Source organism: Typopeltis vanoorti, chromosome 14 (genome assembly GCF_054136105.1).
Source record: "Typopeltis vanoorti isolate ZY-2024b chromosome 14, IOZ_Tvanoo_1.0, whole genome shotgun sequence".
In the NCBI taxonomy this organism is placed as follows: Eukaryota; Metazoa; Arthropoda; class Arachnida; order Uropygi; family Thelyphonidae; genus Typopeltis; species Typopeltis vanoorti.
Window position 1 is genome coordinate 99,114,240 of NC_143562.1, and position 25,020 is coordinate 99,139,259.

Below are 25,020 nucleotides of genomic sequence, written 5' to 3' on the forward strand. Positions count from 1 at the left end.
CTTTAGGAAGCTTTTGGTGGAAGAAGGTGAGGGGTTGAATCTACTAAAGTCCAGCAGCATATTTGCTAGAGAGGCAGTGATGATAGCTGTCAAATTGGATAGTGGAGCTGGTTGAATCTTTTCCTGGGTTAGCTTTTTTACACGAACTACATCTGCACGTCTTTGTCTGATTCTGTTGAGATGATCTTTTAGAGATATCTGGTTGCAGAGGATGAGTTTCTGAGCATTTTTGGATGTCCGTGGAGGACTGTGGAGTTGTGGTCAGTGGGATAGGTCTGCTATGGGGAGAGGAGAGTCTGTCTGCTTTTTTTTCGGGTTTTGGATGCAACTGCTATAATTGGCAGTACAAGGGTCACCGCAGTTGGCGCATTTTGCCTGAGTAGTTTTTGGTTTTGTACATGTGTTGGTAGGGTGGCTTTTTGCACACTTCAAGCATTTGAACTCTGCCTTGCAAAGTCTCTGCGCATGACCGAATCTTTGGCATCTATGACATTGTCCAGTAGAAGCCTTCTTTCTCAAAGCTCCGGGGTGATTCTAAGACCACATACTGATTTGAGGTCATAGATATTTTTGTAGACTTCATGTATCTCTATTAAAACTAGAGGCATGGGTGTTTTCTGCTCTAGTCATCCTGCTGATCTTGATAGGTGGTAGGTCCTGGAGGCAGAGGTCAGCCTCTATTTCGTCAGAGGTTATATCCTGTGAGAGACCCCTTAGAACCACCTTCAAATTTTGTTCCGAGCCAAGAGAGAATGTATGGTATTGGATATTGTTTGAATCCAGCTCTTTAGTTAGTTTTCTAAAGTCTAACACAGTAGTAGGCTGAATCTTAACTCCATCATCAATATTTTTAACCGAGATATACTGTATCTGAAGGTTTGACATGATGGATCTCAGTTGTGTCCACTTCCTTTTTTCCCATAGGACGATCGGAGGTACCCTCTCTTTGGGGGAGGCAGTGTGATCAAGGCTGCGGGTGTCCTCTTCCATACCTATATCCATGAGAGGTTCAGTGTCAGAGGTTTTATGTTTCTTACGAGCCTGAGTTTCATCGAAGTCCGTAGTAGGGAAAATCACCAAATCGAGTTTCTCCTCAGTCTGGGAACTGCCTTCGCACTCATCAGTTTCATTTGGCAAGGAGTAGAAATGAAGACTGCCGGGTCAATCATTTTCAGCTTTTTTCAGTATGTTTTTGAGTATGCTAATTAGACGTCCTTTGGTGCTGAGTGAGTTAATATAAGCATCATCATCCTCTTCCTCACACTTTGCGAGATATTTAGAACAATAAGTCAGCAATGGCGGTTAGGCCTAGCGAATTGGCCTATATATAAATACAGATCACTTACCTGTGAGTGGTTAGTTTTAGTAACTACAGGCACTTCTTCAACACGTACACACTTGTCTAGAAATTCTTAAGACTCTTACGATAAAGAAAAGCAGAATCCATTAACACTATTTTATGGATTAAAAGCACATCCATAACGTTCGATCCATTTTCCAGAATTCTCTGAAGAGAGCCATTCCTACCCAATTTTTCAGATCTCGTTGGAATGTCAGGGTGGCACTGCTTTATATCATGCGAGTCAGTAAGACACTGGTCTGCCTGAACAAATGCACATAGTATTGCATTTCAAACTACACGCGTAGCTATACATTATTTTTGAATGTTTATTTATTGCAATTAATGTTAATATTTTTTTCTTATATCTTTTTAATATTTGAAAAAAAAAAAGTGTAAAGCCAGAACTACCAGTATATATTATTTATACAAGCACGTTTAATGATACAACCAGTGAACTTGTGAGATGGGGCATATGTCAGCCACATATATTTCTTTGTTCTTGGACAACACAAAAATATATAATGGTTTGTTAATATTTTATTAATTTTAACCCAAAATTTTGCAGCAGTTACATATCGAATTCTAAATTAAAAAAAAAAAATAAATAAATGCAACAAAAGAATGCTTTAACATTGTTTAAGAAAACAATTTGATGGTGGACAGTAGATGGCGTTGGCATAGATGAGGTGGTTTGTGGATGAGGTTGAGTGGTGGAGACGAGAGATGTAGAGTAGGTGTCCTCCCTTGATGAGTCTTAGGACTCCCTGGAGGTGTCAAATAATAATAATAGCTGTTTAGAGGTACCAATTTGAATTCATCCTAATGATTTATGTTAGAGATGATAGACACCATGGACATCTGCAGAGGGGGGGACAAACGGGGCACTCCCCCCAGATTTACTTGTGAAAAAAAAAAATTAAATTATTAAATTGATGTAATTATTTAACTTTAAGCTTCCCCCCCCCCTCCAGAAAATTTTGTTTGCCCTCCCATGAAAAATTTTCTGTGGATGCCCATGATAGACACAGTTACATTGAGTAAAACCTGTATGTAATTAATACTGCAATATTTCACTTTTTTTCACACCAGGCACAAAACAGGTAAAAAAAAAAAAAAAAAAAAAAAAATGTTTTAGTAAATAGTAGACAGAAGAGTGCACATAAAGGAATGCTGTAAAGCTGATATTTAATTTAAAAAGTATGCTTTACATTTCTATTCAGGAATTAATTATAGGGGGAGCTATTTTTCATATTCATTTTGGCATATCTAAACAAACACACGTAATAACCACAGTAATAAGTTTTAATAAATAAGTAAATATTTCATCCTGAGTATCTTAGGACATCGTCAGTACAGTTAATTCACACACTACTAGGAATAGTGTTGCCACCTGTCCCGAATTTTAAGAAAATTTTCAGCGTCCCGAATTACATCTAAGCGGGACAACTTATTATAAGGTTAGAATTACATATTTTTTAATTATATTTTTTATAAGGTTAGAATTACATATTCAACTTTGGCTTTTTCATTTTATACATTTAGAGGAGAGGAAGACTTGCATGTTCGATAAGTGTGTCCCTCTTTGGACTTACCAAAAGGTGGCAACCCTAACTAGGAATAACATACAGTTAGGGCGCATGATTACAATGGAATCCCAATATGCGTGCAGTAGCCTGTTATAGAATTAAATTAAAATATAACTGGAAAAAAAAATTACATTAAAATAAGATAACATATATATAAAGAAATTATGTTCTTTATATATAACATATATAAAGAATATAAATTACTTCGCTTGGAAAGAAAAAATTTACAAGCAAGAGGAAGGAACAGCAATGGGATCTCCCTTATCGCCAAACTTAGCAAACCTGTTTCTAGAATACCTTGAAGAAAAAATTTTCATGTTTAAACCCAAACCAAAAATTTGGCTGCGATATGTCTATGATGTCTTTGCTGTCTGGGGTCATTCCGAACAAGAATTACACTTGTTTCTAGATAAAATAAACCTTCTTCACCCTCGCATCAAATTTACGCTAGAAAAAGAATCTCCACAGGGTATCTCCTTTCTGGATTTACACATCCAAAGAAAAGAAGACGGTTCCATCTCCACTTCTGTCTGTCGCAAGCCGACATTTTCAGGTTACTACATTCACAATTCTTCTGCTCATCATCCATCTCAAAAATTTGGCATCATTAAATCATTAATAACCAGAGCACACAGATTCTGTTCCTCTGAAGAATCTCTAAACCAAGAATTGGAAATAATCAAAAATACATCCATACTAAACGGATACAATCTTAAAACAACTCAAAAATTCATCAGTCACTTCCCCACACATCAACGTAGACAAGAACAAGCCCATAGGATTCCCATACCTTATGCCAAAGGCATCTCCGAATGTCTTTCAAAAATTATAAAGAAATACAAACTTGCTACTACCTACAACCCCATCAACCAGATCTATAACTTGTTACCTTCTCCTAAAGACAAACTCTCGCCTCTGATGCTACCTGGTGTGTACGAGGTTCCATGCCCCTGTAAATTGCCTTAATATTGTTCTGTTCAGAAACGGATTTCAGAACATCAAGACCATATCCAACTTATTAAACCGTAGAAATCTGGCCTCGCTCAACACAGTGTTGAAAAGCCAAACCATAGGAACCATTGGTAAAAGACCAAACTTTTACATAATCTTTATATAAACATGAACGTTTACATAAAGAAAGTGCTGAAGCCCTACTTCACAGACCAAATCTAAACCATAATGACGTTCTTGCTATTCCTCAAGTATTGGAAATTGTCATACAAAATTGTGTTAAATAATTTCTTTATATATGTTTTCTTATTTTGATGTAAATTTTTTTTTTTCCAGTTATATTTTAATTTAATTCTATATGACGCTACTGCATGCATATTGGGATCCCATTGTAATCATGTGCCCTAACTCTATGTTATTCCTAGTATTGTTTGAATTAACTGTACTGACAATGTCCTAAGATACTTAGGGTGAAATACAGTGGTACCTTGAGATATGAGTTTTTTGAGATAAGATCCGTCACTAGGTCGATTTTTTGCCTTGAGTTACGAGCCAGAATTTGAGATGTGAGCCTGCTTCGGTGACGTCACAACCACCACTCTGCTCAGATTACCGAGTGCGCGTTGTTCAGTTCACGTTTACCTCACCGCAGAAGCATTTCTGTCATGTTGAGTTTTAATTTTGTGTTTTTTTTGTTTTTTTTTGTATGTATAGTTATTTAGCTAATTTTTTTCATATAACCATGAGTCCAAAGAAGGTGAGTGTAAAGAACAGTGGTGAGAAAAGGAAAAAGGTGATATCCATGGAATTAAAGCGTGAGATAATAGACAAACTTGAGCAAGGCGTAAGAGTAACTGTGTAAGGGATGACTTGGCAACACAGTACGATCGCACTACTTCTACGATATGTACTATTCTGAAGCAGAAGGACTCGATAAAGGCTATAACTCCAGCTAAGGACTTACAATTATTTCAAAGCTATGCAACTCTGTCTATGAAAAGATAGAGAACCTGCTGATTTTTTGGTTAACAGGGAAGCAGCTCGTAGGAGACACTGTGACAGAGACTATAATTTGCAAGAAGGCATGAGCCATTTATTCAGATTTGCTGCAGCAGACCCCAGATACTTCAGCACAGGAGGCTTCACAAGAGCAGTTCAAAGCCTTTCTGAAAAAGAACCGGCATTCACTCCGTTGTCAGGCATGGTGAGTCAGCGAGCTCTGATTCTAAGACAGCTGAGAAATTTGTAAAAACCTTTGCTGAATTGATCGAAGTCAAAGGATACATCCCCCAACAAATTTTCAACTGTGACGAGACAGGCATCTTCTGGAAGAAGATGCCAAGCAAAACTTACATAATGGCAGAAGAAAAGAAGATGCCAGATCACAAGCCCATGAAGGATAGGTTGATCCTCGCACTGTGTGCAAATGCGAGTGGCGACTGCAACATCAAACTGCTGCTCGTATACCACTCAGAAAACCCCAGAGCCTTCAAGACACATAAGGTTTTAAAAGAAAAACTGCAGGTTATGTGGAGGGCAAACCCAAAGGCGTGGGTCACCTTGGTCTTTGGTCCTGCTTAAGGAATACCTCGAGGTCAATGATTTACCCCTGCAAGCCCTTCTCATCCTTGAAAATGCTTCTGCCCACCCACCAAACCTTGAGGACGACATCCTCGAGGAGTTCAGCTTTATGAAGGTTCTCTACTTTCCACCCAACTGGTGATCTCCAATTTCAAGAAACGTTTTACCAAACACATGTTCCGACGCTGCTTTGAGGTTACGGAGAGCACAAACCTCACCCTTCGAGAGTTCTGGAAGGATCACTACAACATTGTCATATGCCTCAAAATTATTGATATGGCCTGGCACAAAAAGGACCTTGACCTCTGCATGGAAAAAGCTGTGCCCTGAGGCTGTGGCTGAAAGGGACTTTGAAGGATGAAGACCAGAACAGGAAGTGCTGGAGGAGATTGTGTCCCTCGGAAAGTCCATGGGCCTGGAGGTGGATGAGGGAGACATCGAAGACCTTGTCGGCGCACATTCCGAGGAGCTGAGAAGGAGGAGTTGACAGAACTACACACGCAGCAACATACGGAGGTTCTGAAGGAGATTGGCACAACCGCAGAGGAGGTTATCGCTTCAGGTGAGATAAAGAGTGTTGACAATGTGGGAAAAAGTTTCGGAATTTATTGAAAAGAAACACCCTGAAAAAGTTGCAACTGGTCGTGCAGCGGCGCTATTCAATGACACTTGCCCACCTCATTTCAGAAACATTCTAAAAGGGAGGAAGAAACAAAGATCCTTGGGCATGTTTCTATTGAAACACCCTGCAGATGAAAGTGATGAAAGTGTGGCAAAAAAGAAAAAAACTAGTGAAGAAGAAAATTAAGTTAAGCTAAAGTGAAGTGAAAGAAAAAATTAATACCATATGCTAATCGGGTCTGCCAACATCTGTTTATTTCTTTAGATTCTCTTTTGTATGTGTATGTACAGTATTTGGTTTTATTTTGTTTGTATACAATATTTGTTCATTATAAATACATTATTATAAAAAAATTTGAGTGGTTTTTGGGGGCTGGTACGAATTAATCCCATTTTAATTAATTTCAATGGGGAAAATTGATTTGAGATAAGAGCATTTTGACTTGGGCTGCTTAAGGGTCAAAGCTATGTAACTGAGTGGAAACTTCCACATAGCCTTTAAAGGAATACGGAGAACTGACCAGGGCTTCTAACCTAATCTCCAATCCTCACCTTCTCGTGGTGCACTCAGTTGAGTATCTACCTGGATACTGAATGAACGAGGATGGGCTCGTAATTTGGGATTTAGCCGACGAAATTGTATTCTTATTGGCTTAAACCAATGTAGAAAATGATGGTACAACACGACAAAATTTCATGCCGGCTGGGGCGTGGCCCGGTTAAACAAGGCCCCTGTTGTTTTTGCCAGGGAACCAGGGCAAACAGTGAAAAATCAGCTACTAGAACAAATTTGAAAGCACAACTCAACATCACCAGAGTTAAGGATCGGTACTATCAACATAAGAAGTGTGAATGGCAAAGAAATGGAGCTAGCTGAAGAATTAGATAAGTACCAGATCGACATAAGAGGGATGACTGAAACAAAAAAGACAAAAACTGGTGAGATCTTTCTGAGAAATAAATACAAAATGTTATATTCATGAAATGACAATCAAGGAAAAGGAGTAGCCATAGTATTCAACACAAAATATGAGGCTTATCTTCTTGAATGGCAGGCAGTCTCAAGTAGAGTGATGTGGGCAAATATCAAAATGGAGAATTGGACGATGAGACTTATTTGTGTCTATGGTCCCACAGAAGGTTCTACTAAGGTAGAAGTGGAGGAATTTTTTGATGCTTTAGAAAAAGCAACTGACACAATGAAAAAGGAAAAGTTGACCTTGTTGGGGATCTAAATAGCAAAGTAGGAAATAATTGTCAGTCATACAAAAATATTTTGGACAAATTTGGAGAAAAGAGCAAAGCTAATAATAATGGCAAATACCTGTTGAATTTCTGCTCAGGCCATTGACTGGTTATTACTAACACCATGTTCCAACATAAAAATGTGCACAAATTCATATGGAGAGAAGAGGCAACGAATAAGAAAAGTCTCATCGACTATGTTATTGTTGATAGTGATGTTTTCTCTCTGATGCAGGACACCATAGTGTACAGAGGATTCGAAATTGGAAGCGATCACTATTTAGTCTTGAGCAGGATAAAATTGAATTTCATATTGAAAAGAATAACATGTAAGAAAGTTTTAATGCGAATAAAAGTTGAGCAGCTCTCAAATGTGAACTACAGACTAAAACACACAAAGATTATTAAAGAAAAAATGAAAGAGTTTGAGAACAGGAACCCTGATTAATTCAGCCAGAGAGGCAGTGAAGGAAAAGAAGAAAGCATATCAAAAGTTCCTGGTAAATGAGTCAGCTTTTGCTCTTAGAGAATACAGAGACAAATGTAAGAAAACTAAACAGTGTGTAAAACTAGCTAAACAAAAGTCATGGGAGAACTTTGTCAAGAACACAGAAAATAAATATCAAGAAGGTGGTAAGATATTCTGGAGGTTGTTGAAGAAGCTTAGAAATGGAGGAAAGAGTGCTGTAAAAGGAATAAGAGGTGATAAAGGTGACGTGAAAACGGGAGAAAAAGATATCCTTGAAGTATGGAGTAATTAGTTCGAAAAATTGCTAAATGAAACAAGCAGTGATAGCATAGTGGTAAAAAACACTCAACAGGCATGCAGTCAGGAATACATATCCATACTTGAAGTAGAAAAAGCCATCAAAGGCTTTAAAATGTGGAAAGGCAGCAGGAGTAGATGATATTCGACCAGAAATGCTGAAGTATGGTGGTATAAAAGTCTTACAGTGGCTGCACTGCATAGTTCAGAAAGCCTGGACAGAGGGACGAATTCCCGATGATTGGAGTAGAGCTCTAATAGTACCCATATATAAAAAGGGAAATAAAACTGAATGTGAGAATTACAGAGGTATATCGGTACTGAGTGTTCCTGGTAAGATATATGCAAGTATACTTGAGAAACGGTTGAGAAGAATTGTGGAAGAAAAGCTTGGTGAAGAACAAGCTGGATTCAGTTCAAATAGAGGCTGTCAGGATCAGATCTTCACTTTACGACAAATAGTGGGGAAATCATGGGAATATAACAGAGATCTGTATTTAAGTTTTGTCGATTTGGAAAAGGCATGTGACAAGGTACTAAGAGAGAAGCTATTCAATACACTACAGTTATATGGTGTCAATGGGGCATTATATCAAGCAATACTTAGTCTTTATTTGAGTTTTAAGTCAGCAATTAGAATTGAAGGAAGTACAGGAATATGGTTTAATGTTAAATCTGGTGTGAGACAAGGATGTACATTATCCCCTTTGTTATTCGTTATCTATATAGATCATATTATGAAGGAAAGTGATATTAAACATGATATCAGAATTGGAGATGTTAATGTCAGCTCTTTGCTTTATACGAATGATGTTATAATTCTAACTAAATCCGTTACACGTTTGCAAGATTCCCTGACTAAATTGAATAACTGTTGTAATAGATATGGTATGAAGGTTAGCATTAAAAAGACAAAGACAACAAAAATAGGTAGAATTGTTGAAAATGTCAACTGTGTTGTGAACCGGGAACCTGTGGAACAAGTAAAATATTTCAGCTACTTAGGCATGATTTTTACTGAAGATGGTAAATTAAATATGGAAATAGACAACAGAATCAACAAAGCTGGTATGGTAGGAAGTCAATTGAATAAATTCATGTGGAATAAGAGAGAAATTAGTCGGAACACTAAATTTGCTGTATTTGAATTGTTCAAATTTGAATTTGAACAAGACAGTGTTCAAACCAGTTTTAACTTATGGATCTAAGAGCTGGGTCAGAAGTAAGACACTTGACCAAAGACTAGAGACTGCAGATATGAGAGTCCTGAGAAAGATTATAGGCTTGAGCAGATGGCATCAATGGCAATATCGTATTAAAAATGAGTATATTAGGAAAGAACTTGACATTCTCAGCATCCAGGAAGATCTAATCTCAGGTGGTATGGTCACTTAAACAGAATGGGCGAGGAAAGATTAGCAAAACAAGTGTTTGCTGCCAGGTTGGCAGGAAAACGACCCAGAAGAAGACCAAGATATAGGTGGATTGATATGGTACAAAGTGCCTTAGACGATAGAAATATAAGATCTGATAATGTTGGAGTCTTGTCAAGTAACAGACTGATTTGGAGGAAAATTGTAGATAGAAAGTTAGTAATGATGATGTAAATTTTTCATGTAGTACTCTCATATCCTGTACACCCCTTGATGGTACATGTCAGGAATTTGATGATGATGCATTTTGACTTACGAGCTCAGTCATGGAATGAATTAAACTTGTATCTCAAGGTACTACTGTATTTACTTATTTATTAAAACTTATTACTGTGGTTATTATATGTGTTCGTTTAGTCATGAATTGTCCACAGGTTTCATTGTATAATAAAATTTTGCATATGTACCTTATTTTGTCTTTGTTTTTCTTGTTTGACTAAACTTGAATATGTATTAAGCACCCATTGTGGTATTTCTTGTCTTATACTAAAAATAATCATCACTGGAAGAGCAAGGTAACTTAACATAAAAATAAATCCTATCACTCCTTTTATTCTCCAGACAAGTAGGCAGCCGCCCATAGTTGTCACCTGTAGTTGAAGTCATTGGTGATGAGAATATAGCAGAAAACTGACCATTTCATGTTACTAACAGTAACTGGTAATACTGCCTGAAATAATGAATTTCCCAGTTGCTTTAAAAGCCAGTTTCTTAGAGAAACAAAACAAAAAAACATGAGATCAACTAACTTTGAATCATTTCATGTTACCAACAGTAACTGGTAATACTGCCTGAAATAATGAATTCTGACAGTTTGATTTTCCTCAGTTGCAGATTTAAAAGCCCGTGTTTCTTAGCGGGAAAAAAAAATACACCAGATTGACTAACTTGAACCAGGAAGCTTAGAATTTTCTCATGGTGGCTTGAATCAAACCTGTAACAACTGCTTAAAAATTACATGTAGATGTAATTTTAATGCTGTTGTTACATGGATGTTAGTAATAGATGGAACATGGTGTTAGTAATAACCAGTCCATGTCCCGAGCAGAAATCCAACAGGTATTTGCCATTATTATTACATTTGCTCTTTTCTCCAAATTTTCCCAAAATATTTTTGTATGTCTGACAATCATTTCCTACTTTGCTATTTAGATCCCCAACAAGGACCAACTTTTCCATCTTGATTGCTTTCACTAAAGCCTCAAAAAAATTCCTCCACTTCTATCTTAGTAGAACCTTCTGTGGGACCATAGGCACAAATAAGTCTCATTATCCAGTTCTCCATTCTTATATTTGTCCACATCACTCTACTTGATATTGCCAGTCATTCAAGAAGATTAGCCCCGTATTTAGTGTTGAATACTATGGCTACTCCTCCTTTTGATTGTCATTGCCTGAATAACATTTTGTATTTATTGCTCAGAAAGATCTCACCAGTTTTTGTCTTTTTTGTTTCAATCACCCCTATTATGTCAATCCGGTACTTATCCAATTCCTCAGCTAGCTCCATTTCTTTGCCATTCGGGCTTCTTATGTTGATAGTACCGAACTTGAACTCTGGTGATGTAAGTTTTAGCTCTGGCTGTGGTAAGTTTTAGGATTTGTTCCAGTAGCTGACTTTTCGCTGTTTGCCCTGGTTCCCTGACGAAAACAGCAGGGGCCTTGTTTAACCGGGCCACTCCCCAGCCGGCATGAAATTCTGTCATGCTGTACCATCATTTGAAATTTTGGTTTAAGCCAATAAGAATACCATTTGGTCTGCTAAATCCCAAATTGCCACCCCATCCTCGTCCGTTCAGTATCCAGGTAGATACCTAACAGGGCGCACTACGAGAAGGTGAGGATTGGACATTAGGTCAGAACCCTTGGTCGGTTCTCCACATTCCTTTGAAGGCTATGTGGAGGTATCTCCTCAGTCATATAGCTTTGACCCTTAAGCATCCCTAAAATCAAGCAAACAAACAAAAAAAAGTTACCACTAAAAACAAACAAAAAAGATTAATTGTTGGCTGCCATTATAATATTGCCTGTTTTTGCTGCTCCCAGACATTGCCTTAGTGGGTTACAACAGCCTGACTGCTTATTTGAATCAGCCAGTTTAAGGAGTTGAATATGCATTATGCTCATTAATTATTCTACATGTTCACAGAGTCTTTATGGAATGTGGAAAATTGACTGGAGCTTCTGACCTAATGTCCAGTCCTCATCTTCTCATGGTGCACTACATTAATAGGTATTCACTTTGCTACTGAATGACAAGAATAGGTTGATCCGGAATTTAGCCAGCCAAATTGTGTTCCTGTTGGCTTAAACCAAAATGCGGTGTGATAGAATTTCATGCTGGTACATCCATAACAGACATCAACAAAAGAACTAAAGAAGTACTACCAGTGACACATCCAAGGACTATTGAGGGAGGGCACTCTACTCTTCAATTCTGTCTCTGTCATTTAATCTACACAGCCACTACTACCACCACCATTTACACCTGACACACAAATACACCAATTTGCCTGTATGCAAGTTTAAGAGTTTCCAAGAGAAAAATCTTGCTACTCCTGCATTAGATTGGCTAACTCACCATCAGTTGAAAAAAACCCATATAAAGATTCCTCTTGTCACAATAAGATTGAATTAGGCCCGTTTCCAATTGCTCTACGGAGGCGTAGTTTGATATCAAGCCGAGTGAGATGTGCAGACATAAAAAAATAATTGGAGAATGAAACTTATTTGTGCCTGTGGTCCCACAGGAGGTTCTATTAACGAAGGAGTGGAGGAATTTTGTTAGCCATCAGAGATGTTAGCTCACACAAAGGAAAAGTTGGATCTTAACAGCAGAGTAACAAATGAATACCAGACACAGAATGTTGTGAGAAATTTTGGAGAAAAGAGCAAAGCTGATAGTAATGGTCAGTACCTTCTGAATTTCTGTTCAAGACATGGACTAGTCATTGTTAATATCATGTTCCAGCATAAGTGCACAAATTCACATTGAGAGAAGAAAAAAATAAGACTCATTGACTGTGTTATTGCTGATAGCAGTAACTTCATAATAGTTCAGGACAACAGTATAAAGGGAATTTGAAATAAATAGTAATCACCATTTAATTTTGAGTAGGACAGAATTAAATATCATATTGAAAGTAAAATTTTCAATATATTTACTTTTTGAAACTTGTGTAAGAAAGTTTTAAAAAAAAATCGAAGCTAAGATGCTTTTGGAGGCGAACGGTAGACTTGAGTCTATGGTCTACATCTGTATATTTGAATATATTAAAGAAAAAAAATGAAAGTTTGGTGTATCTAAGGTTTTAATTGTCTGCAAACATTGAAGAATACAATGTTTTGGAACATTATTCATAACTTATTTTAATGGTTTTATAACGCCAAACTAGATTTATAAAAATATGTTTATTAACTGGCTTATATTTTGCTGGATTGGAAACCAGCAAAGCCTTCTGAGTTAAACATGTTACAATTTATGACAGTGAGTAAGTGAAACAGTTCAAATTGTAATAACACAAGATCTACAGTCCTAATTTTGCTCCTTCTAATGTTGTAAGAGGGTGCAAAATTATGGCTTTAGATCCTATTACAACTAGGTAGGAATTGATCTTATAATAAGTCTGCCAAATTTTTTTTGTAAAATTGAAATGCTAGTTATCATTCATTCAGTATCTGTGTTGAATATTATAGGAATCTGGTCCTCTGAATTAAACATATATACTTATGTTTAATAATTCATAAATATCTGTGACTTTAGTTTCTCTTTCATTTGATCACTTCCGTTGGTCCATCCTTGTCTCATCCAAAAGTGAAGCCTTAGACTATGATTCTTGTAGCTGTTCCCTTAAAAGGTGACTGTACATCAAATGCATCCAGAAAACATTGAGTAAATGTTTTTCTTTTTAATATATTATTATTACACCCTTCATGGAGTTTGAAGAATCATCGTGAGAGGTTCATTCGACTGATAACATATTTATCATGCTGAATCTTAAAATCCTTAAAACTCTTTGCGTTAACAACATATTCTGGAAATACATCCCATTCACTGACAATTCTCCATGTAAAATATCTACTCCCCCCCCCCTTTCATCACCACACTCTTACATAATTAATATTATGAATATTTCCTTTCAGGTTATTTTCTATACCATTTATGCACAAATTAAACAGTAGTGGTCCTAGTACTGAACCTTGCAGTGCACCGTTAGTCACCTGCTTTTGCCTAGATTATGCTCCTCCATATACCACTTTTTGATATTTGTCCAACAGCCTCCATCTTATCCATCCCCATTTGTTCTACTTTTGCATGACAGCTGCTTGTGGTATTCTATCAAATGCCTTTGCAAAATCCAGCAGAATCATTAGTGTAGTCATTTCCTTTATCAGACTCAGCTGTCACTATTATAAAAAAGTTAGTAAATCATGAACTTTTAATAAAGTTTTTTTTTTTCTCTCTAATAAGAACACTGACAGAAGAAAGTTAAAAATATTTTGGACAAATTAAAAGGACGTGAGGAGGACTTCTCAGAACAGTAACAGAAGGAAAAGATCCTGGAAAAAGGAATGGGTAGACCATCAATGATATGGATGGATGGTGTGTGTGTGTGTGTGGAGTGACTGATCTTCAGAGAGTTGAAGCCTCCAGAAGAGCATACAACAGAATTACATGGCGAGAACTGGTGTGACACATCACTGAGCATTGGAGTGACCATACAGCATGGATGCCCAATGAACAGATGAGTAAATTAGTAAGGTAAAGACTGACCTTTCACAAAGCAATGTTGCCCCCTCGTACACTATCATATTTGTATCCACCCATTCTTGAATTCTCTGTTTGACCAATTTTCCCAGTATTTTTACCACCGCTTCTGAGATACTGAACGTACCAGGCCTGGCACATTCTTGCAAAACCCAAGTGATATCCCATCTAATCCCACAGCTATATTTACATTGAGATTCTGAAGCATCCTAAAAGCCTCCAATTCATCCATCTTAGTCTTTTGGCAGTGTTACATTGCCATCTCCAGGGATCACAAACCAATGATATATGCATGCAGGCACTAACACTAAGCAAAAGAGGCTGAAGAAAGTCCTAAAGGTGCCTTCTTGGCTGATGGTCTTAGATTGCAAGCTTCCCAAATTTGGGGCAGTCTCATGCACCCAAATTTGTTGAGGTTTGGGAAGTTTTTTTCAGAGCTGAAGCTGATTCAAGGAATAATCTTTCATACTTGTACTTGCTGTGGTATAATAGTGGCCTTCTTTCAGCATATTCTGTGGTGATGTTTTTATAATCCCATATTGTTGGGAGGGGTGAGGTGACTGCTGGTGAATGTATCTACTTGTATATGTAGGGATCCATCAAGCTGGCATGTAATCAGAGTGTCTAGGAAAAGGAGACTGTTGTTTTTCCTTTTCCAAGGTAAACTGGATCCTGGGGTGTTGATTGTTTAAATGTGTTGAGAAATTGTGGAGTTATCCAGGTCAAGCGGCCAAATAGTGAACACACATCCACGTAGCATAGCCAAACTGTGGGTGGGTTTATGTGGGGCAGAATTTTCCTTGCCAAGCGAAATAGCCTGAGTTCATGGTGAACTGAAATAGGGCTGAGATATCAGAAGAAAATTTGGCTTGGATGAGGTCTAAGGTATCTTTGAGTGGAACATTGGTGAATAAGGATGAGACATCAAAACTGATCATTGTCAGTGTGTTGGAGTGAGAGGTTTTCTATATTGGATTTAAAGTGGGCTGAGTTTGTGTGAAGGTGTGATGCCAGTATATTGCGTGAGCACTTTGGCTAATTTGTACGTGGGGGAAATCAATGCCATCCACAATGGGATGTGATGGTACTTTCTGCTTATGGATATTTGGTAGTCCATATATTGGGGATGGTGGGTCCTAGTGTTAAAAGGTTTTAGTCTGTTAGTCACTTCCACAGGCCAAAAGGTAACTAATCATCTTAAGTCAGATTTCCTCCTGATATTTCAGTTTACCATGAACTCAGGCTATTTCATTTGGCAAGGAAAATTCTACAAATATAGAGGGGACAGCCATGGGTTCTCCATCCCTGTTCAACTGGAGACCTTTGAAGAAAAAGCCTTAAACTCTGCCCCACATAAATCCACTGTTTGCTACGCTATGTGGATGAGTCGCTATTTGGCAGCATGGCCTGGATTCATTCCACAATTTCTCAACACACACTTAAACAATCAACCCCAGGATCCAGTTTACCTTGGAAAAAGAAAACAACAACAGTCTCCCTATCCTAGGCACTCTGATTACATGCCAGCCTGATGGATCACTGGCTTTCTCTCCTACACATACATTCACCAGCAATCATATCCCCCCCTCCCAACAATATGGGATTATAAAAACCCTATATAACAGGGCAAATTAATAAGTTCAGATACAGTGTCCTAATTACTGAATTTAATCATATCCTTAATATCTTCTTAGCCAATAGCTACAGCCCCCCCCCCCCCCCCCCCAAATATTAAAACCAGTTAGCCACAATCCCCGCTCTCTCATAACAGTGATTACTTTAAATCTATCACCATTCTTTATATCCAGGGTACATCCAAAAAACTAACAAAAATCCTAAGAAAATATGACCTCACAACTAGTTACAAACTACATAAGAAATTGGCATCTCTTATCCCTTCACCAAAGACCTGCCACTTCCCCTAGACCTACTTAGAGTATACCAGATCCCTTGCAGTCAGGACTTGCTGACCATGCATTGGACACCCACCACAGAATATGCTGAAAGGCCACTCTATTACACCGCAGCAAGTACAAGTATGAAAGATTATTCCTTGAATCAGCCTCAGCTCTGAAAAACTTCCAAAACCTCAAACAAATTTGGGTGCATGAGACTATCCCAAATTTGGGAAGGTTGCATTCTAAGACCATCAGCCCAATGGCCAAGACAACTCAGTTTAGCCCATTGGGGGGGGGGGGGCACTTTCAGGACACTAGGACCCTAGACCTACTTGGAGTATACTTTATTCAGTCTCATTTGCTTAGTGTTAGTGCCTGCGTGCACACATCGTTGTTTTGTGATCCCTGAAGATGACAGTGTAACACTGCCGAAATACAGGAAGGTATCGATTAAAGTTTTTAATTAATATTCTAGTATGCATTGTCATTTCCTGAAAAATTAAACTATGTATAACTAACATATAAGTTTCTCAATGTATCTACAAGAAATACCCTTGCAAAGTGGTCACTCAGTAACTCAACTATTTTATCTGCTTCTGTCACCTATCAGCACTCATTGAGGTTGATCTTCCATAGTCCTCCTTCCTCTTATTTGGCACATAATGTTTTGCCTTGCTTATCACGCTGATCACCTTTCTTCTTATATACACAGTCCACAGCATTTTCTTTTTCTGCTGCTCATGTTTGATGATATTACTCATGCAACTCCTACCTGATTAATCCTCCTTATCTTAGGTATACAATTTAATATTGTTTCCTCCAGATGCCCTTTAATTATCTACTATGTACTATTCTTTTAGGGCATTTGCTGACTTATTTGCTAGGAATTGTTGGTATGCTTCTTTACTTTTGTTCATCATTGGGTTCATAAGTTTTCTATCCTTGCAGACAACTTTACCACATACTTCCCTAGCTGAATCAATTAATGTCTTCTTTGGAATTTACCACTGACACTCCAAGATTTGGTTCTTGTTTTCAATCTGTTTCATTTTTTCTTCAATAATGTTTGTATTATTTTTAAAACTTTCTTACATACTGTTCTTTTTCACTGTGATATCCATTTTCATCCTGCTTAGCATTACGTAATGGTCACTTCCAATTTCAAATCCTCTGTACCTTTTTGTTTCCTGAACCAGCATGAAGATATCATTATCAACATTGATGTAGTCAAGGAGGCTTTGTGTTGGAACATGGTTAGTAATGACTAGAAGTCCAGCAAATATGTACCATTATTATTATTAGCTTTGCCCTTTTCTCCAAATTTTCCCCAAATGTTCTTATATGACTGGTGGGAATGACTCAGAAAATTTCTCCGCATCTTCCTTAGAAGAACCTTCTGTGGGACCATATGCACTAATAAGTTACATCGTTTATTTCCCCATTTGGAAGTTTGCTGACATTTGAAGCTGTCTTCCAATCAAGAAATTTATCTTGATGTTGGGTGTTGAATTCTATTGCTGCTCCTTCCTTCCTTCCCTTGATCATTATTGCCTGAGTAAAATCAATTGGCATTACTGAATAAAACCTCAGTAATGCCAATTATGTCTATACGGTACTGTTCCAATTCTTCTGTAAGTTTGATTTTCTTTCCAATAATACTACTAATATCGATGGTTCCTGTCCTCAGTTCTAATTTTGGGTTTATTCTTCTTCTTTTTCTTCTAGGTGTTGAGTCAGAGTTTGTTCCAGTAACTGACTTCTCACTGTTAACCCTGGTTCTCCTGACGAAAACAGTGGGGGGCCTCGTTTAACTAGACAATGTCCCAGTGGATATGAAATCTCATCATATGTAGATCAAGTCTTACTTAAGCAGATAATCTGCATAATTCATTTTCACAATCATTCTTACTCCTTGAAAAACATTGTACATAAGAATAAAACATTGTATGTAAAATAATTTTCAAAAACATCTTTTTTCTTAAAACAAGAAAAATATTAAAATAAGCTTATTTTTCACCATGAGCTGATAGCATGTTATGCTTGATCAAAATGGGGAGTAATTGAAATGCTGACTAAGCCATGAGAGGTTTTGTATTCCCTCTAATTTCTGTTTCTTAAAATTTGACACTGTAAAATGAAGCCAGTTTATTTTTTTATAATGTTAATCACCAAAATATCACCAAAGGCCATAAACTTATAGTATTACAATGGTGTTGAAGGATAAATAATCGAGAAACCCTGCTCTAGAGGCTAACCATAGCACTTCTGCAGGACCGCCCAGCAGGATTGGTGATCGCACATTAGCTGCTTATTTTATTATTATTATTATTATTCTTTTTTTTTTTTTTTGTTCTTAAAACTACTGATTCAGGAAATTTGAAATGCATTCATGTAAGTCTGGTTGGTTGAGGATTTGAAGAACATCTAATACCATTGGTATAGATGTTTGTGATTGTGTTTAGGTGGGCGACGAATTTCATTGCCTGGTGTGAGAACCACCTCCTTGCTTATCAGAGGCCTGTAGTGGCTTACAAAAACTTCATTTGGTCTCTAGAGCAGGCTTTCCTGACTGTAATAAAATCATAAAAAATCATTAGCCTGCCCACTATATAAATGTAGTATAGGTTTGCAAATAAACTTTTTATAGATGGATGTCACATTAAAAAAATGTAAAACCATGTTTATTAATTTTTTTAAAAAATTTATTTTTTTTAGGTGAGAGGCCATATCCATGTGACTGGGCAGGATGTACCAAAAGATTTGCACGTTCTGATGAACTAACACGGCACTATCGTATTCACACTGGTGAAAAAAAATATCCATGCCCATGTTGTGATAAAATGTTTTCTCGAAGTGATCACCGTAGGAAACATGTAAATGGTCAGCATCCTCATTACTATCTTCCACGAAATCCACGCAGAATATATTCACAAGATTATTTAAGTTTCAGTCCTGTGTCTAATGTTGATAGCACAGCATCTTCTCCACATTCATCAGAATATGAATTTTCTCCCATATCACAATAAACATATTATTAGAACTTGCTCTCAGAATCATCTGTTTTAGAGTATAAATACTGAAAATGATATTTTTGATTAATCCTCTTAAACAAATTAAAGAATTTTGCTAGTGTAGAATTCTTAAAAATATTTTTCTGTGGTCTTCAAGAAAATGTTTATTTTTTAATGCAGTCATGTTTTATTATGGAACATTATTAGTTTTATATACATTTTATAAATGCACATATTAGTGTTTATAAAAAAATAAGTATGCATCAATTGCTCTGTTTTAATAAGAATTATGTATTTGGAAGGAAAAAAGTATTATGGCAACATAACATTTTATTTTTTGTATTAGAAAAGTTTTGAAAATGGAACTGGTTGCCCTGTGAGCATCTGGTAGTTCTGTACTTTTTTGAAACTATCGTTTTAACTATATTTTTAATTTTTTTTGCACTTAGTATACTATAGATAATCATTATTGAGTTAAAATATATACAATTATTTTTGTTCAGATTTAACTATTGGCTGTGTATGTTTGAATATGTTATTTGTAGCATTTAGATTTTTAGCCAAATTGTATTATGCTATTCATTTGATATGTATATGTACATTTAGTTGATAAATGCTGCAGTCTCATGTATATCATGTAGTAGGAAGAGAGGGTTGAGATGGCATGCTATTTTGTTTAGCACATCTGAGGTAAATACCGCTTTAGTACAAAGCATGTTATGAACCTTTATTTTCTTGTCTTTATAATATAGTACTTAAAATGTTTAGTGACATTTATTAATTTCTACATAATTAATTTTATTATACAGTACGTTTCCTTTTTAACATATAATAGTTACTGTTACTGCTTTTAGCAGTAGTAGTTAAAGCTAAGGTTGATAGTTAATTTTGGCAATTCATTTACTTAAAGTAACTTATCAGTTACATTATTGTTAAATATATCCAATCATGTTTATTTATTCCCCCCCCTCTTATTTATTTGTGAAATAGATATGATTACTATGGTGTTAGAAGAAAGCTGAGTTAATATATTTAATGAAAATATCAAAAGATTAAGTTACCTCTGTAAATCATAATCATTAATTAAATGATGAAGAAGCTTTGGAAAAGGTGTTTCAAAAAATAAGGAACATTATCACATGAAAATGTGCCATTCAGGAGGAGGGGAGGGTGTTAAATAGGTTAAACAAGTTTTCTATTGTCTGTTTTTTTCATATAACCACAAGATGGCATTTATATCATACAGTAAGATGAATAGAAACATGGTCATGATCTGATATTCCAGCACCAGTAGAAAAACATGTTGGCAAAAGTGTACAGAGTCTGTCTGCTGTGTTATTGTAATATCTTTATTCTATTCTTTATACATATTATGTTTATCCACCTTCCGTATTTACTAGTCGTATGCCCATGAACACTGGAAAATTTATTTGTCAAGACTGCGTCATCCAGTATTTCAATATCAGCATAAGACCCAGTAAAACATCAAGTAGATTTCTCTTTCTTACTCGCGTATATTCTTTCAACAAAGTTTATACAAACAGTCGTGGTTCTTAAGTAATTAAACTGCACTTTTAATGCCTTAGTTGTTTACTGCCCACAAGTCCAATTATTTTTAGAAATAGTGCATTGTAAAATAAAAGATCAGGCAGCACTCTTTTAACAAATAATTAAAATGCATTTATTTACATTAATATGAAATATATACATGAATCAAACGAGAGAGAGATTGCTTTTTCTAGCCATCTATAAAATTAGAACCCTTTTACTTCAACACTAAATAATCTCTTTAACTCAAAAACTTATTTTACTTATAAATTCAACTTATTAAACTTCTAGTTTACTCACAAAGAGGTTAGCTAACTCTCTGCTATTATTTTTTACAAATTTGATATCAACTTCTAACATGCCAATTGACTCTCTTATGGACACTTCTTATTACTATTAACCCTTTCTGACCTGAATTTTTTTTTCCAAGCGAAAAATTTTTTTTCTTTCTATTTATTTTGTCTTTAGGTCTAAAAAAGCAAGAGTATCGAGTATTTTGATGAAAAATACATTTCAGGATAGGAATTCTGACTGACTGATTCCATATGGAATCATTATATTCTGGTAGCAAATATTCAACAATCCAATATATGCATATTATCTACTAAGTGATAAAAACCGACATTGGTAAGATTTATACGTATAATACATAGCTGTTATTATATTAAAGAAATGGAACTACGATGTATGATACCAATTGGAATCATTCGCCACGTAATATGGGCTACGAAAGCCAAGACAACTACGGAAGAAAAGGGTTAAACTAATTCTTAACAGTCCATATATAACATCTCCTAGATTATAAGAGAAAATGTACAAAAGGATGTTACAGAGGCTCTGTATTGCACATTCAGTCAAGAGTCTTGCACTAAAGTTTTTATGGCATTTCTTTCGTCTGGAGTTTTAGGCTTCCTTCAGGAGTGTCTTGCTTCAGCGGTATCACGTCGGGATATTGACGGACTTTTGGACTGCAATCTGTGGTACTCGAATAGCACGTGCAAGAGGTTTCAGCATATGGGCAAATTATCCTCTGGATCCTACTTCAGGAACTTCTGCTTTTAATTGCCGACTGTCTCTGGCTCTCTTCAGTAACAGTGTTTCGCCTTGCTCTGTCAGCAACCGGGGCTTTGCCTCTCTGCCGCCACTGCTCTGGTTCCGACTGCCTCTCCTCTGCTGACTGGAAGTCCCTTATGACCAGCTCAGTCCCCTTTTATTTTGCGATCTTCTTCGGGGTAGTAAACCCCAAAGAATTCGGCATGACTCTTTCATCTTCTTTTAAGTTCGACCCACTCTTTGTTCTCCTCTGAGCACTTTTTTTTTTTTTTTATCTTGCCGATCAGCAGAAACTCGTCTGAGCCTAGTGGCACTCTTAGATACTAACTTTAAAGGTGTTATGCGGAGAGCTTGCAAACAACTTTCTGCTACACATAACTGTGAACAACTTTCTTGTGCTCTTACACGTAGTTCCGATGGCAAAGCATTGCCTTTGTTTTTGACATTAAAACAGTAAATATAGTCGCTTCCCATAGGGTTAACTACATTCATATTTAGCAAAATATACATAGAAATAAACAAGGTTATTTGCAGTTCTCATGAGACTTGACCTATATAAAAACTGATGTAAGCGCTTTGGTATTTCTAAGCTACATTGAGTTTTACAATATGTACTGTCCCACAAAATTTGAACACAGTGTAACACTTACAGTCTGCAACGAAGCAGGACAAAATGTGACATGGTGGTGTATACCAGAATAACAAGGGGACAGGGAAAAAGGTTACAGATATAAAGGGACATTACATAAGGACATACAAAAATTATCAGAAAGATCACATATTGCTCAAAAAGTATGATTGCATAAGATCATTATCAGTACAACATATGATCACTTCTAATGACTAAACATACCTGAAAGTAGCGGACTGTGGTCAATATAAGGGTGTCTATAAGATACTATGGCAAATCCCATTCTTCCACCAAAGAAGACTTTAGCTCATGTGACTGAGGAAGTAGTTGTTGGTGTGACATCCACTGTGACACTCAAGACCCTCTCGCATGTGTACGATCAGATTTAAGTCTGATGGTCACGCTGCTGGATACGCTTAGTTTCAAGATACTTCTCAACCCCTTGAGCTCTATGGACCATGGTATTATCATGCATGAAAAGAAAATCTGAGCCATCCCTACCAAGTTCTACATAGCTAGCATTCTATTAGTTTGTTCTTGGTACCCCCTATTCTAAAAAATTGGGGGAGGTGTGTGGTTGTCAATCATTATTCTGCCCCACATGAAAATAGTTCACCAGAAATGTCCTTTTTCTCAGCTGTTGCAGGGATGTCTACAATCCATTTGTAGGCTAAAATAGGACTTATTAGAGAACAGAACTGTACCTAATTTGTCAGGACTCAAGTCATGTCATGGTACCAGTTTTGATGAGCTTTGCAGTGATTGGTTAATGGGATATAAACCACTGGCTCTCGCTTGCATAGATTACACTTGAATCAAGCCTTCTTTACAACACATTCTGGTTGGAAATGTTTTCATCTGTGGCTACAACAGCCACAAGAGACAGTGAGAGGACATCATATGGTTCTTTCTTGCTATGAGAGCCAGATAGCAGTCTGTTCTGGTTGACTTTGGCCAGCTCTTGTGATAGTCCCTGTCTCCAGAAATTGTGTCCATAAGCTAACTACCACCTTTGGCTTCAAGTCATCCAATGGCCTACTATCCTGAAGAACAAATAATGGAAATGAAGTGATGTAGTAATTTTTGTAAGCACAAGTAATTTGCACTGTGTAGAAGATAAATTTCTACTGGATAGTCAGAACTTTCAAAATGCTTATTTTATCAAATATATCAAATATTTGTCTTTTGATGCACTTAAAAATAAAATTAATGAAAAGCATTTTGTTCTGTTAACTTTGGTTTTGTTTAAGAGTTGTGCACATACATATAGTTAGCATGCTGCAACTGAGAATTATGGAGTAATCATCACATGCTCTTAGTTGGTTTCTATCTCATGGAATAACTAAAGAATCCTGTTGAACTCCGCAAATTATGCATAATAAATATATAGCATGCTGTTGTGTGAATTGACTATTTGGGAAATGTTGATCAAGTATCTGAGAAAAAACTATTTTAATACCAACTTATATCGGGCTTATCTTCCCATTTCTCCCCAACCAACCATGTCATCGAGTGGGATAAAAGCTGTACTCCTTACATAGAAGAGGATTACCGCTCTCGTATTTTTAAAAGAAGCCACAACAGTCGCCTGTTCTGTAGAAAATCGTAATAGGAACCAAGGTTAGATTTTGTCCGAGATCCGGAAGACCCTAATTAGATCTCTAAACACATAAGAAATGAACCTTGGTAGCAACTATAAAACGTTCCTAAACAACAAGTGAAATCATGTATGCGCCACACGTTCAGTGTTGTTTTGTAATTTATAATTAGAATTCTGTTAATGTCTTGTCTGTAACATGTTTTGTTAGCTTTAGTTCCTATCATCAGTCCTGTACCCTGAAGATGCCATCAGTTTAAGTTGGTGAAACTAGTTGGTATTAAAATAGTTTTTTCTCAGATACTTGATCAACATTTCCCAAATAGTCGATTCACACAGCTTCTGTGGTCAAGAAAAAATATCGTTTAATATGAATAGCTTGCTATTGTTTCTTGTTAGACACATTTTTTCGATGCTGAGATACTTTGGTGATTGTAGATGAAAAGCAATGGGCTTGAAACTCCTTGTAATTAGATGAAAAGTATATATTAATTTAGTATTAACAATGCCTGTGTTATAGCATATATTAAACTTTTTTTTGCTTCTAATTTGTAGAGACCAACCAGTAGCAGTTAAGTACACATATATTGTATATTGTATGCTAATGGCACTGTTGGACATTTTTAAAATTGTGGTTATATAATTATTAGAGTGAATATTTTTAATCCTCTAGAGTGCGTGTAATTTACAGTTTGTGTGTGGTAAATTTTGTATGGTATCTATGCAAAAGTGAAATTTAAACTTAGTTCGCTTTTCTTTTGAGGTATTGATTATTTAAGTTATTGCAACTTTTTGTGATGGAATACGAGATAAAATTCATTAATTATGAAATTTGCTTAATTCCAGACTATATGTTAAAATGACTTTTGTTTCTTTGCCTAGGAAGATGTCAAATAATGGAAAATTAACATACAAAAATACATGATTAAAATAAATTCTGTTTACTTAAATGCATTTCTGATTTAAGAGTCATATATAGCTGAATAACA

General features: G+C 36.4%; 1 protein-coding gene across 1 annotated transcript in view; it reads left to right on the forward strand.

Moving 5' to 3' along the window:
• Nucleotides 1-24,985, forward strand: part of LOC150099799 (uncharacterized) — a 95,808-nt gene extending 70,823 nt beyond the window's left edge. The window contains exon 2 of the mRNA XM_090404512.1: nt 18,907-24,985. Within this exon, the coding sequence (XP_090260638.1) occupies nt 18,907-19,217 (311 nt within the window). The 3' untranslated portion in view covers nt 19,218-24,985. The remainder of the gene's footprint in view (nt 1-18,906) is intronic.
• The last annotated feature ends 35 nt before the right edge of the window (nt 24,986-25,020 follow it).